Source organism: Sinocyclocheilus anshuiensis, unplaced genomic scaffold (assembly GCF_001515605.1).
Source record: "Sinocyclocheilus anshuiensis isolate Anshui unplaced genomic scaffold, SAMN03320099.WGS_v1.1 scaffold426, whole genome shotgun sequence".
In the NCBI taxonomy this organism is placed as follows: Eukaryota; Metazoa; Chordata; class Actinopteri; order Cypriniformes; family Cyprinidae; genus Sinocyclocheilus; species Sinocyclocheilus anshuiensis.
Genome location: NW_015542362.1, coordinates 1726605 through 1742068, shown reverse-complemented (window position 1 = coordinate 1742068; position 15464 = coordinate 1726605). Strand labels below are relative to the sequence as shown.

At 35.9% G+C, this 15464-nt stretch overlaps 1 protein-coding gene across 1 annotated transcript in view; it reads left to right on the top strand.

Annotated features, from left to right (window-relative positions):
- The first annotated feature begins 39 nt into the window (after positions 1-39).
- Positions 40-15464, top strand: part of LOC107691961 (H(+)/Cl(-) exchange transporter 5-like) — a 34320-nt gene continuing 18895 nt past the window's right edge. Inside the window, exons 1-11 of the mRNA XM_016490826.1 lie at positions 40-349; positions 1351-1483; positions 5792-5940; positions 6013-6112; positions 8111-8298; positions 9577-9699; positions 10829-11035; positions 11394-11474; positions 12658-13221; positions 14253-14439; positions 14744-15142. Of these exons, the coding sequence (XP_016346312.1) occupies positions 1354-1483; positions 5792-5940; positions 6013-6112; positions 8111-8298; positions 9577-9699; positions 10829-11035; positions 11394-11474; positions 12658-13221; positions 14253-14439; positions 14744-15142 (2128 nt within the window). The 5' untranslated portion in view covers positions 40-349; positions 1351-1353. The remainder of the gene's footprint in view (positions 350-1350; positions 1484-5791; positions 5941-6012; positions 6113-8110; positions 8299-9576; positions 9700-10828; positions 11036-11393; positions 11475-12657; positions 13222-14252; positions 14440-14743; positions 15143-15464) is intronic.

Below are 15464 nucleotides of genomic sequence, written 5' to 3'. Positions count from 1 at the left end.
TTGACCTCCAAACACGTCAAGTTCAGCCGTTCACGTTTTTGAGGAAGGGAACAGTTACTGAATTAAACCCCCCTTGCCCAACGATGCATCGGTACACGGACACCTTCCTCTTCCAGCGTTATCACATGCTAAAGGTCTGTACGGTCGGACTGAAGGCATCCGTGCTGGAGAGGCTGTGAGATGCTTTTGCCGGATGAAGTGTGACGCACCAGTTGACGGAGCTGGCAGACAGCTGTGAAAGATTGCGTCGGCATTGCTTCATCGAAGGACTTTAAAATCCAGATCACAAGACTTGGCGCCTCCGTAAAGTCCAGTACTAATAGCGACCACTACCTGAAGAACCACAGTGGTATGTATCAAACTTTTTTGCTCAGGTCCAGCCAATTCAGAGTCAATTGGACGGATCGAATCATTCAGAAGAACGAATTAGCATCGATTGAAGAGTCGCGTGACAGATGGCTAGATAAATGACAGTTGTGTTGTTTAGATGTGGTAATAACTAAAACATCCAAAGGGTAAAGTGTTATCAGCTACTTCAAATACTCAAATAGAGGACATCAATAACTAGGCCACTTTATTGCTCTAGCTCTGCAATAATTGACAAACTATCTGATGACTTTAAAAGTGGTCAATAAAATCAGTATTAACTAACGTAACTTACTCGGAAGCCTTCATACGACGATGTTGTGTTTTTGGAAATTGTTTGTGTAATATTATATTAGTTGGTTTGTAAAATGTTAGCGGAGCAAGATAAAGGAAGTGGTGGAGTTTGAAACCTGAGTGAGTTTTATTAACATAATTTCAGAAACCTAGTCGAAAGGTGGGTGACCGATGCCCCACTTTGCGGTAGGTTCAAGGTTGGAAACCGGTTCTTATGAATTTCCTGCACTACTTACTCGACTTATAGGCTACTAATACTTACACCGCCATTGGCTCTGCAGTGTAGAGCGATTCACGAACAAATGATTCATCTGCCGGTTTTTAGGGCATCAAAACATACAGCGCGACTAGCGTAGTCCGATTCTTGAACGAATGACTCGTATGAGCCGATTCTTTTAAGTGAATCAGAAACACACAGCGCGATCAGCGTAGCCCGATTCCTGAACTGTAGACTCTTATGAATCGCTTCATTTTGGTTTATTAATAACGTTCAGCGTGACCAGTATAGTCATTCAAATCTTGATAAACACACCATTTACTGGAATTGTATCATGTTTATTAGTGATTGCTCATATCTGCTCTGCTGGAACGATGTCGTAATTTCGCAACAGACTGCTGAGGACGATAAGTGGACGAAGAATAACCCCTCAGTCCACTATATGACCTTATATTCTCTCCGCTCTGACAAAGGTGATGGACAACGGAGGGTTTTGCGACGATAATTATCAGAGTGGAAGCAGTGATGATGAGCTGGTGGACATTTCAGATGTTACAGTGGACTTCAGTGAGGATGTCCCGCCTCTGGATCGAGATTACAGCGCGGGTAGGACGCACGCACTACAGAAGATATTAACCTTTTATATTAGACACACTGTACTTTTTTAGCTTTTATCAAAGAACTTTATGCTTTGACAAGATTAACTGGTTTGTTTTGGTGTTTAGGTTTTGTTTTACGAACAATATTTGATAGATTAAGCATAGACTACAGTTTGAATGGAGTATCACACACTTCTTTTGTAAAACATCTAGGTGTCAGTTTGGTGGGATCAGATCACTCTGCTCTCTGCGCAGATACTGATGATGCTGTGTGTCATGTCACTGACAGACTGTTCTCATACCAGGAAGTTCCTTTTTCATGTCTGTTTCACAATCTACAGCACCTTCCTCATTTCACTCTTCCTTCTTGTCTGTGTTTTACCTTAACCTCGTGAAGCCTGATTTATGAAGTAGTCAGAAAGTCTAGTTTCTTTCAAATGGAAACGTTTTAGACAAAATCTTAAAAAATTAAAAAGTTTGCATGTCGTTTTTTTTACTGAGTGTCATATTTGGTTCATATAGTATGATATAGTGCTCAAGGAGTAAAAAAAACTGAGCAAAAAATATGCAATTTGATGCAGTTGCTGATATTTATATGGCCAAAAAGATGAAATCATGATAGCTTGTAATGTAACTCAGTGAGATCTTTAGCAGTGTAGCAGACTAGCATAAAATGCATATAAATATATCCCAAAATTACGGTGTAGTAAGATGTTATTTAAATGCTTAAGTTACTAAAGCTAGTTTTTATTGTTGGGGTCAAATCATAACGCAGTGCAATACAATGATGATCGAGCGATTATGCAAATAAGCACTCCTCCATAACCTGATGTATTTTTTATACTCACATTTTAACACTATTTTTTCTATAAAAAAAAAAACTAACAAAAAATACGTATGGATAATCAGGTAATTAATAAATATAAGGTAAAAAAGGATAGGATAATTTGACTTTTATCTCACAATTCATACATTTTCTTGCAATTCTAAGAATTAATTCAGAATCCAAAAATAACTCTGAATTGCAAGAAAAAAGTATGAATTGTGAGATAAAAAGTCAGTATAAACTTTTCATGTTTATATCTCACAATTCTCAGTTTGTTCACAATTATGAGTTTGTGACTTGCAGATTCCCTTTATTATTATTTTTTTTATCCCATGGTGGAAACAACTAAGTGTTCATTTTGAAACTGTTAATTTTGAAACATTATAAAAGTTATTAAAAATTTATATACAAAAGTCAGTGTAGATTTCACAGGAAAAAGACACGTGTGCCACAGCCTGAAGTGGAACGTATTTGTATTTAAGGATTTTACGTGCTAAAATCCTTGTTCCAAGGAACTTAAATGAGTACCATAGTATTACCATGGTTGTTTATGGTACTATTATGTTAGTGAAATTTTCTTTATGTGTGCATGTGTTTTGTGTGGGTGTTCTGAATAATTCGAATGAAGTTCAGCATGAAAACCCTTTATTCTTCCAATGTTTGAGCAAACAATGGCAAAATACTAATGAATTGTGTGTGCCTAGGGCAACATTATGCACTCTGTGGGTTTCAGCTTTGTTTTCAGAGATGCACTGAGAGATAAAGAGAAAATAAAGTGAGGGAGGAGGGGAGAGATCAATGACAAGTATTTTGGAGAGTCTTGCTCATGGAGACAGAACTGTGTGCCCTCAATTCTGTCTGAGGTTTACAGCAAGCATGACATGATTATACTGATAAATGTACGAGACAGTCATGAGTCACTTTCCCAGGCAGGAAATGTAGTTACAGCCTTCGTGTGCATTTTACCACTTGTTGAAGTATGATACTTGTTGTCAGAACAAGTCACATAATCCGTTGCTCAGTATTCACTGGAGTTATGTCAGCACAGTTATACTTTAAAGATACCAGCAACATTAGCATAATTTCATTTCTTAAGAATGATTTGAAGATTTTAAGAACTGAGAGGAAGTACAATGAAAGTTCATTTTAGGTTGAGCTGCTGTTTTCATGGTAAATAAATGTCTATTCTCTTTCCTTCTCTGACTCAGTCTTTACTCCTTCTATTAATTTTTTTTTTACTTAACTGGATCATAAGTAAAAGACCCAACATATGAGACCAAAGTGAATTGAATAAGACTATATAGAACAGAATAATAATAAAAGCACACAGACTTGTTTTACAGAGCTTCTGGTTCCTCTTAAACCCCCATGCTTTAAACATCTTTTCCTCCTTAATGTTTTTCCACTAAGTCAAAGTACATCAGACTCAAATAAAGGTTTATGGGTCAAAGTCCACACTGTTCCCTTAACCTTATTTTCCCATAGATCTATTTGGAGCGCTAAAATTTTCTGTTATTATTTCCTGTTAATTTCCTCTTCAGCCTATTTGAGTATGATTTGAACATTCAAACATTAAAAAAGACAACCAAAAATGCAAGTGTAAGATAAAAAAAACAAACAAAGCTTTGCTGAGGAATGGCAAACGTTTTGATTACAACATGACTTTTTCAGCGCCTAATTACAATTTAAGATGACTCTTGCACCTGTAATTAAGCACTGAAGAAGATTCTGTTCAAAATGTTTGCTGGCCTTTTTTCTACATTTTTGCTTTGTGCTGTGCTGTCAGAGGCCTTGTTTCGAGTTGAGCCTGAATCTTTGAATTTGTATTACATTTTTTTTAGAACCAGTCTGAAGGCCTGGTATCTTTTTGTGTTAGACCAGCTAAACTTGTTTGATCTGAAACATTTGACGTGTGTTTCACTTCACTTAATCATCAGTACAAATTCATTGTGTGTATTAGGGCTGGGCAGTATATCGAGTTTGTACGATATATCGATATGGTATGATGAGGCAATACCTTTTATATCGATATACCTTAGTTTCATACGAGCGCATCTGAAAAATAAACATATTCATTTAAAATGGCTTGTAAGATATAGTTAACGTGTAGTTTAAAGCGGTTTGTCTCATGTGCTGACAGATAGGCTGTTTAATGCGTTTGAGATGTGGTGTTTTCCTCTGTGCATATCTTATATTTTACAGGTATATATTCCATCTGTAAATGTTAGAAAGTCATGGAAAGATTTTAATTTTGCTGTCAGGAGTGCATGAGCCTTCTGCACGCGATTCTCTGCTAAACTTCACAGACGTCAGTGAACGAGATGGCGCCAAACAGACAGAGCGCAATAAAGTAATTTTGACAAAAATATACATTTTGCTAAAATATTTGTTGTTGGACAATAAATGTGCCATGTGTAGAAGTTTAAACCTACAGGTAAGTGTATTTTTATGATAGCACTAACTATAAAATGACTGTAATGGGGGAATCAAAATAGCACTTACAATTAATACAATTAGTCTGTGCTTTTGGTGTTATTTGTTTTAAGTTTTAGTTTAGTGAATTTAACTTCTGCTTTAAAAAGCATTATGTTTGTTATTAGATTGTAGTGTTACAATGCTATAATGTAATGTAATTTTAACCCTTTTTTGCACATAATATATAGCATAACCTACATGATTATATTCACTGTATTTGTTTTCATAGCCTTTAATATGTATTTGTTGGACAACATTGGGCAGGATATATATATATATTTAAAAATTATTATTATTTTTTTGATAAATACAGATTTTTTTGTATCCAAATAGAAAGCGTACAAAATACAGAGATATACTGTATATCGCATTTCAGCCAAAAAATACAGAGAGAGGTTTTTTTTTATGTTGTTTTTTTTTTTTATCACCCAGCCTTCTGTAAACATACTTGGCAATAAAGCTCATTCTGTTATGACCGTGGCCAAAGCAGCTTGTCTAGTTATCAATTCCTGTCTAGTCCGATCGCATAGTATCATCTCTGAATGTAGCATTCAATTTCTTCAATTATAGTTCTTCTTGGAATAAAGGATTTTGTGTTTTCAAGGTTAGTCATTGTTTCTGAGTAAACATGCTAGAAGTAAAATAAAAGTGCTTTATGTATTGTGTAAACAACACATGTAACATTCACTGTGAATCCTGTTCAAACTGGCTTGTATTTTGACTTTGACTTCATCCAGTGTTATCTGTGGCTTTAAGTCAAGTCTGTCTGGCTCTGTCAAAGTGCATTACTTTTGACCTACACACGCTAACAGCTCTGACTGACAATGCATTAGTGAACTGATTGTTATCTGTTATTCCTCTCAAACCACAATGGGAATTGTCCATGTTTAATTGCCATTTTATTTGCATTCTATTTGCACAATAGAAAAATGGCATAGGCATGCACTGCTGCACGCAAATATGCATAGTGTCTGCTGGTTTCCCATGAGAATTTGTTGTGTTTTGTCCCTGTAGGCCGCTGTAAAGCAGAATGGAGGCCAAACAACAGTCCCAAGCTGATGGATCTACTGGATGACACTGTTCCTGGCATTGGCACCTACGAGGACTTCAACACCATCGACTGGGTTAGGGAGAAGTCTAAAGACCGAGATCGGCATCGAGAGGTGAGCGGGAATGACACTGCTTATGAAACCTCACCCTTCAGTTCCAGCTTTAACAGCTCATCTTTCTTTCAGATCACCAATAAGAGTAAGCAGTCCACAGTAGCCTTGCTCTTCAGCATCAGTGATGCCTTTTCCGGCTGGCTTCTGATGCTTTTCATTGGACTCATGTCAGGTCAGCCCACTTCCTGTTTACTTCCCTACTTCCTGTTTACTTTCGCACATCTTGATTGCTTTTTTTTCCTACTAAATATCAACTGCTTAATGGCCTCTGCTGAATACTTTTTTAATTTTACAGCACTTTCTGTGTTCATCATTAAAGTATAAAAACCCATTTCTGCCATATAAGGAAAAAATGCTTTGGTAAATCATAATTGTGACCAGGGGAGGTTTCTCCATTAGGGCGATTGTGCGACGCACCACCAATTTTTTGTTTCTTTCACATTCAACCACAGTGTGACGCTAGCCTTCACTGTTTGTTCTGCCTCTAAATAATCCAATCAGCGTCGAGTCACGTTTTGTGTAGTACCGCCCCTTTTTGGGCGATTTCTGTCAGACTGAGAATCGCCCCGAGTGCTCTCATAGACTTCCATACAAAGATCATTTTTTTCGAACTGCAGGCACTGCAATGCAATCTCTGAGTTCCGGGAGGGCTGGCACTAACGTGCTTTCGTCATCATGCGTAACCTTAACTTGTGCAAGGATTGGTGGGAACAGTGACATCCAATAATATTTAAAAACTATTTTGAATTTTAACAAGAAAAAAATGAAAAACTACTTTAATATCTTTATCAAATGTGAAAAAAGAAAAGAAAAGAAAAAAATAAGTGAGCAGTGTAATGTAAGTGAGCAGTGTAATGTAAGTGAGCAGTGTAATATGTGAGTTGTGTAAATAGTGATTTATGTGACTTCAATTATTATTAAACTGAAATTGAAGTAAAAACATTTTTGGAAAACCACATCCTGGCTTCAGTCTTCATTTGCTGCTGAATTGTGTTAACACGCATGTAGAAACATAAGGAGAGCAAGAGATTGATTGTTAGAGTCAGTTTATTTTTAATTAATACTATAGTAGTTCAGTTTCCTTTACATCTTTAACTAGCCGTTAATTTATCAATTGAATGGGTGACCTATCCTCATTAATCATGCAAACATTTGCCCCCCCCTGAGAGAATTGGCAGGAGCCGCCACTGATTGTGACCAAAAAAGTTGAAATTATGAGAGGGAAAGTAATTATAAGAATTTTGTTGACTTTGTATTGCAAATATTTTTGAGATTTCGTTTATCTTATAATTATTTGACATACTGTGTCATCATTGTGACTTTTTATCACATAATTATGACTTTCATAATGGATTTCTGAAAGCATGTTTTTTTTTCTCTCATGTCGGAAATAAGCTTCGATGGTATATAGAAGCATATTTCTGTCATCTAAGGATAAAGCATGCTTTGGTAAATCATAATTATAACAAAAATGTTGTATGAAATACTAAGTCATAATAATAAGATAATTCAGTTTTGACCAACATTTTGACTGTCATTTATACATTTTTGTCTCATAATTATGACTTGGTATCTCAGAATTTTGACTTTTGTGTGTTATAATTATGACTTTTTATGACTTAATAATTATGATTTACCAAAGCATGTTTGTGTGTGTGTGTGTGTGTGTCAGAAATGGGCTTTCATATAAAGAAAATTAGCGAGCAGCAGTATTACTCTTGCTCATAAGTACACAACTCATCACAACTATTTGTGACATAGGGAGAGCGAATGATACCTCAAATGTTGACAAGAGATGTGCTATCACTTTTCTTCACTGTCAGATCTAAGATTTTAGCCTGATGGGCAACATAAAAATTGAAAACAAAAAAAAACATTAAACCTGCATTGAAGAGGGTACTAGGATCGTATCTAGAATATTGTAGAAACTTGAGGATGAGCTTGTTTGACTTGGGCCATTAAGCAAACACCTAGCAATGTGCTAAAACTGCACTGTAGAAACCACATAGCAATGATCTGGCAAACTCCCAAAATATCGTAGCATTATGGGGGCAAGTCTGCATTAGCAAACACCACTCGCATTCTCTTTAGGAAATGTAAAAAGATTATTGTCGGAAAAATATGTTCATATGATGTGAATTGAAGGTCTTTTGTGTCCCATGTCTCCCAGGGGCCTTGGCCGGAGGTATAGACATTGCTGCCCATTGGATGACAGACCTTAAAGAGGGCGTGTGTCTGAACGGGTTCTGGTTTAATCACGAACACTGCTGCTGGGCTTCCAATGAGACCACTTTCCAGGAAAGAGACAAGTGTCCTCAGTGGAAAAGCTGGGCAGAACTCATGGTTGGAGTCAGTGAGGTGGGTTCTGTATTTGTCCCAGACAGGCGCATTGTGTGACGGAGATCCATGTTACCAGTGCGAGAGAGAGTACAATACCAGGAGGAGAATATTACATCTGTAATCATTTCATCATTATGTTGTTTTCTACCGCTTTGAATGAAATTTTGCATTCATTTTTCCAGTGACATGAGAGAGCGCAAACATTCGTGGTTATTGTTTTCATAAAATATCACACTGTTGCTGACATGTTGACAGATGAAGGACAGATGTATGTTTCCTTTTCATTTTCTGTCTGGTTGTTGTAATAAGTGTTTCCAATTTAGCAGAATCGAAGCTTTACAAACATGCTTAGCGCAAAGATTTCCAAATAAATGTATGACGGAGTGTTTTGCGAAGGCTAATGAAATGAGTTCCAGCTGCCTTTCTTCACTGTGGTTAGAGTTCTTCACTTGTTGATATGTCCTACCATTCAGAAGTTTGGGGTCAGTAACATTTTTAAAAATGTTTTTAAAAAACAAGTCTTTTATGATCAACAGTGATTAATTTATTTGATGAAAGATATATTAACAATTGAATATTGAAATATTGTTACAAATTAAAATGACTGATTGATTTTAATGTTTTAAAATGTAATGTATCACTGATTAAAAACTCCAGTCTTTAGTGTCTCAAGATCCTTCAGAAATCATTCTAATCTGCTGATTTGGTGCTCAAGAAACATTTAATCTTTTCAATGTTGAAGACAATCATGCAGCTTTTTTTTTTTTTCATTTGAAATAAAAATAACTTCTAACATTTCTATCCCCTAATTTCTAACCCCAAACCTCTGAATGGTAGTGTATATCACCCCTTTGTGGTACAAAGCTACAATATTGTTTTTGAACAAATGACAATAAAACATGCATTTTAATCTTAGATTTAATTATATTTTTACTTTTGTAAAAAAAAAAATGGTAGCGTATGTTCTTTGAATTTAAACATTTATTCCCATCTGAATTTAGATCATTTTTAGGATGCTGTCTCTTGAGTTTTGAGGCATTATTTTAAAGACTCTTAAACAAACACCTCATCGATGAGGCAGGTATAAGCTTTAACAATCCTCCTCAAATCGTCCAGCATTCATTTCTTTATTATTTTTAGACTCAAAATTATAAATCGAGGTTCACAGACTTTAGAATGCGAGTAAATAGTATGTAGCATGTAAAATAATTGTGGCCTAACTGTGAATATGTCCTGTAGGGGGTGACGGTGTATAAGATTCTTTTGTTTCACTTGTATCCTGTGTGTGTCCTGCAGGGGCCTGGATTGTATGTGCTGAATTATTTCATGTATATGTGCTGGGCTCTTCTCTTCGCCTTCCTCACAGTGATTCTGGTGAGAGCCTTTGCCCCTTATGCCTGCGGTTCAGGAATACCAGAGGTGAGATGCTCATACAAACTATATATGTAATATATCTTTCCACTCATTCAAGCTCTTTTCCCAACAAACCACTCACTGTAGAGCTTTTCTCCAGCCTTACAATCACATTGTCTCTTCTGCTTCACTTTAAATGTGATTTAAAAAAACACCCCTCTGTTAAGTGCACAGTAGTGAGTCAGGATTTAATAGCCGTTTTATACCTTAAAATCTTAATTTTTTTATTTTATTATTTTTTTCAGTTTTCTGTTCCAAACTGTCTGAGTAAAGTGAGATGCGGACAGTAGTGAAGTATTTTTACTTTACTCAAGTAACTTTTAAAAGTATCTGTAGTTTATCAGAGTGTTTTTCTTTGGAAAACTTTACTTCACTACATTCCAAAGCATAATGTCATACTTTTTACTGCACTTCATTTCATATATAAAAGTTGTTGTTTGTTTTACCTTTAATACGTAAGAACATTCAAAATGTAGTACTTTCTTGTACTCAAGTAAATCTTTGAATTACTTTTACTTGAGTAAAAGTAAGAAAGTAATAGATTTCTAATGCAATTAAGTATTAAATTATATTTAATATGAAACGTAGTGCAGTAAAAAGTACAATATTATGCTTTGGAATGTTGTAAAGTAAAGTTTTCTAAAAAAAAAAAAACACTCTGATAAAGTATAACCTGAGAAGTACTTTTACAGCAGAGTAAAAATACGTCACTACTGTCCGCCTCTGGATACAGATTATATCTGTTTATTATAGTTTTCGACAGTTCTACAGTTTTCTGTACTGTTTTCAGATGTTCAAAATGTTTTCAGATGTTCAACCACAATTGCTCCTGCTCTCTAACCTTGGCAGAAAGAACAATGAAGGGCTTTCTGACATAAGTCACACTGTCTGTCTGACAAAACCCCATGTTAGATTATTGTAGTTGTACTACTGATTTAAATTCATGTGGAGGAGTTGTCAGAGGAGATTTAAGGACATTTTTAATGGCTGTTTTTAAAACGATCCATTAAGACATGTTCGTATGCCAAGAATAACTGCTTAAGTGAATCAAAACCGTTCTTCAACTTATGGTCTGGAAAATGGCCAGTTTTTGAATCATTTTGAATCCTGAATAACCAATCCTGAATGCTTGCAGATTAAGACCATCCTGAGTGGCTTTATAATTCGGGGTTACCTAGGGAAGTGGACTTTGATCATCAAGACCATCACACTGGTGCTGGCCGTCTCGTCCGGCCTCAGTCTGGGGAAGGAGGGTCCGCTGGTTCACGTAGCCTGCTGCTGCGCAAACATCCTATGCCATTTCTTCACCAAATACCGTCGAAATGAGGCCAAGAGACGAGAGGTGAGAGGAACTGGGGCGGGAGATAAGGAGAGGAGGAATGGAGTGATGGAGAGATAAGGGAGAGGGGAGTGTGGGATAGACTGATGGAAAAGTAACAAAGTATTTTGTGTCTTGGATCAAAACTTGTAATGTAATACATTGATATAAGCCTCTTGGCTTGGTCTCTGTTAACTGATGTGCTGGAAGTTGCCAGTGCCAATTTGGTAATAGAAATAGCGAACAGACGAGGCTTTTTCTATACCGTATAGGCTGATTGTTCATGAATTTAGTAGGGTGAATATGCTCTTTATTGCGCATATTAGTTAGGAAATAAGAATGCAATGGAATGTAAATATATGTGTGTGTGTGTGTGTATCAGGTGTTGTCTGCAGCATCTGCAGTGGGAGTGTCTGTAGCGTTTGGTGCTCCTATTGGAGGAGTGCTTTTCAGTCTGGAAGAGGTAAGCATTTTATATTTCAGCAGTCCTTCCATAAACAAAGAGATGTGTATTTCTGACTTATGTTTCTGATTTTTTTCTTTTTCTTTTGGAGGGGTTATTATACAATCAGCCAAAGAAACCAGTATAAACCCAGACAGGCTGCTTTTTGAGTGGGTCATTTTATGATCATGACCAACTGAGAGACTCTCTGTGATTCAATGTGCATACATGTCATGATGATATGATTTTATTTGGCCAACAAAACAAAAAAATAATATAAAACAAACCGTTTTACTTTTCTTTATAAATGAACAAATAAAAGCCTTTTAATTATGAGCTCAAAATGGTTATAATTCCCTGAAATACTTTAACTTTATTCCCCACAAAAGATTTGTAAAATTTAAAACATTTATCATTGTTATTGTCCTTTGACTTTCTGTATGCATTGCATTTTTTATGTAATTTTGAAAGACACAAAAAATGAGTTATTGACTCTAAAATTCACATATACATTACTGTTCAAATGTTTGGGGTAGGTAAGATTTTTTTGTTTTTTTTGTTTGTGAAAATTATTTTTATGCTTAAGACTGCATTTATTTTGGCCAGAAATAGTGTTAAATATTATTACAATTAAAAGTAATTGTTTTCTATTTTAAGATTTAAAATATATTTTAAGTTTAAAATATAGTCTCCAGTGTCACATGATCCTTTAGAGATTGTTCTAATATGCTGACAAGAAACATTGGTCACACTTAACTTAAAGCCTTTATTTGTAATGCATTCTAAAGGTTTATTAAAGGCTATAATGCATTATATTTATAATAATGCATTATATTTATTATATTAATGTGCATTGTAATACATTATATCTTGTTGTTTTTTTGTTCCGAATTTAAATTGAATAGTGTAACAATGAATTGATAAGTGTTATAATGTGTTAACTGTGGTTCGAATTATTCATGAGACCGTACATTACATGATAATGTGCATTACAAGGCATACTCAATGTATGATAACTGAAATAATGTGTAATTTTATGTAATGTGTCCTTGCTGAATAAATGTATTCGTTTGCTTCTGACTTTTCACTGACCGCAAACTTTTTTCACAGTAGTCTAATGCTTAATCTAAAATTGTGAAAACATCTGCTGAATGTTGTTTTAACATCTGACAGTGACCATATTTCTCATGCATTTCTTTTTCAGGTCAGCTACTACTTCCCTCTGAAAACTCTGTGGCGTTCGTTCTTCGCTGCTCTGGTCGCAGCATTCACCCTTCGCTCCATTAATCCCTTCGGCAACAGCCGATTGGTCCTTTTCTACGTGGAGTTCCACACTCCCTGGCATCTTCTGGAACTCATACCTTTTGTGCTTCTGGGCATCTTCGGTGGCCTCTGGGGTGCTTTCTTTATTCGTGCTAACATTGCCTGGTGCCGGCTCCGAAAGAACACCTGCCTTGGGCACTACCCTGTCCTTGAGGTTGTGGTGGTCACCCTGTTAACAGCGTTTCTAGCGTTCCCAATCGAGTACACCCGGATGAGCAGCAGCGAACTGATCTCAGAGCTGTTTAATGACTGTGGTCTGCTGGACTCATCGAAACTCTGCGGGTACACCAGCAACAGTGGAAGCGCATCAGGAAGCGTTAATGCCACTGCCGCTAATGGCCTGGGGGCTCGGCTGGCAGGGCCAGATCTCTATACAGCTATGTGGCAGCTAGCTCTTGCACTGCTCTTAAAGATGATCTTCACTGTGGTTACATTTGGCATGAAGGTGAAAGACCCAGATGTATTTTTTGAAGGCAAAACAGATTCAAATATCAGGACAGTTTTGAGTATAAAACCACTAAATGAGTTAATATAATAAAATAGTTTAGATAGTAACTCTTTAATACCACAGATTTACCATGGTACAATATAATTTTGGAAAATTTTGTTTCTTGGCTTTATCACGTGACTAGTTTCTGAGCGGGTTTTACTGTTAATACTATTATAGTATTTAAAATAGTTTGAATTTGTTTTTTTGTTTTTATATTTTTTTCATTTTAATTTTAGTTTTAATAATTTTGTTATGTGACTTGTCATTTTTATTAGTTTTAGAATTTGTAAATATTTCCATTTAGGTTTATTTGTATTTTTAGTCATTTTAGTTCTTCAACTTCAAAATTCTTAATTTTATTTAATGTAGTTGGCAAGGCAAGATTTCCTAATTTCTTAATTATTTATTATAATAGTATTATATAAATAAATAAATAATTAGTTTAAATATATATATATATATGTATATATATATATGTATTATATTTAATACATGTATATATATTTATTTATATTTAATAAATAATACATTTATTATTCAATATTTTTGTATGAATATATATATATATATATATATTTGTATACACTATGTATGTATATGTATGTATCTCTATCTAATATTTTTACTTTATTTCAGCTTTATTTAAATTAGTGAAAACAATCATAGTTAATGGTTTTCAATTTTATTAACAATACCATTATATAATACTAAAATATTATATTATTATTTAGTTTTATTAATATTATTATTTAAATTTTTTGGTTCATCCTCTGAGATTGTTTATTTGTTGTTGCCTTGGGTATCTATTTATTATTAATACTCTCAGTACCAGAGGTTGGCATCATAAGAAAGGCAACAATGTGGTATTGATTCAGCCCAGTCACAATAAAACTTAAAAAAAAATGTTGATAAGTTGGCAAAGCATATCAAGTGAGCTCTGTCATCTCTATCTTTTAATTCCGTCTTGCTCCTTGTTCTCTCTCCAGGTGCCATCTGGTTTATTCATACCTAGTATGGCGGTGGGGGCCATAGCAGGCCGACTTCTTGGTGTGTGCATGGAGCAGCTGGCCATACGCCACCACGAAGGGGACATTTTCAGAGGCTGGTGCTCTCCAGGGGCAGACTGCATCACGCCGGGCCTGTACGCCATGGTGGGCGCAGCAGCCTGTCTGGGTGAGGGGTGATTCTTCTGCATCTCTGTGAAAATTTCCTGAACATTCATTTTCCAGATGATTTATTTTTCACTTCGCAACCAAATTGCCTTGTGCAGTCTTCCATGCAGAAGCATTTAATGGTGGCTTTCAGGAATGTAGCTTGACCTTGCAGAGTCCTTGACTCCTTTGACTGTCGCAGTTTTAATGAAGTGTTGTTAGTTTTATAATTTGCATTAGAGACTATTAAATCACTACATTAGGCTATATGCTACATTGTCAAATTAGCAAGCAAGAGTTGTTGTTTTTTCTTATTTCTACTCTAGGTGGTGTGACCCGTATGACTGTCTCTCTGGTGGTCATTATGTTCGAGCTGACGGGAGGTTTAGAGTACATCGTGCCCCTCATGGCTGCCGCCATGACCAGCAAATGGGTCGCGGACGCTCTGGGTCGTGAGAGCATCTACGAGGCCCACATCCGCCTCAACGGTTACCCTTTCCTGGAGGCCAAAGAAGAATTCCGTCACAAGACTCTTGCCACAGATGTGATGCGGCCACGGCGGGGCGACCCACTGCTGTCTGTGCTGACGGAGAGCGGAATGACTGTAGAGGAGGTGGAGAGACTCATCACAGACACCACCTACAGCGGCTTTCCTGTGGTGATCTCACAGCAGTCTCCGAGATTGGTGGGCTTTGTGTTGAGGAGGGATCTGGTCATATCCTTAGGTGAGAGTATTTTTATTGGTCACTCCACATATTTATGCTATTTACAGGGTTTTCTCAGTCAAAGAAAACAAGGGGTGTATGTGTGTATGAACAAACATCACAGTTAAAGTGTGACATCACACGCCTTTTTTCTTTCAAATGGTTACATTAATAGTGTTTGTTATATTTTTTTAATTAAAGTGGAAATCAGTTTACTAAATAATGTAAACCTGACTGCTTCACTTCAACTATAAGACTTTAAAAAAATGCACAACTACTTTCATCATTAATAATAATAACAGGAATAAATTGTATTGTAAAACAAATAAAAATTTTACTGTTT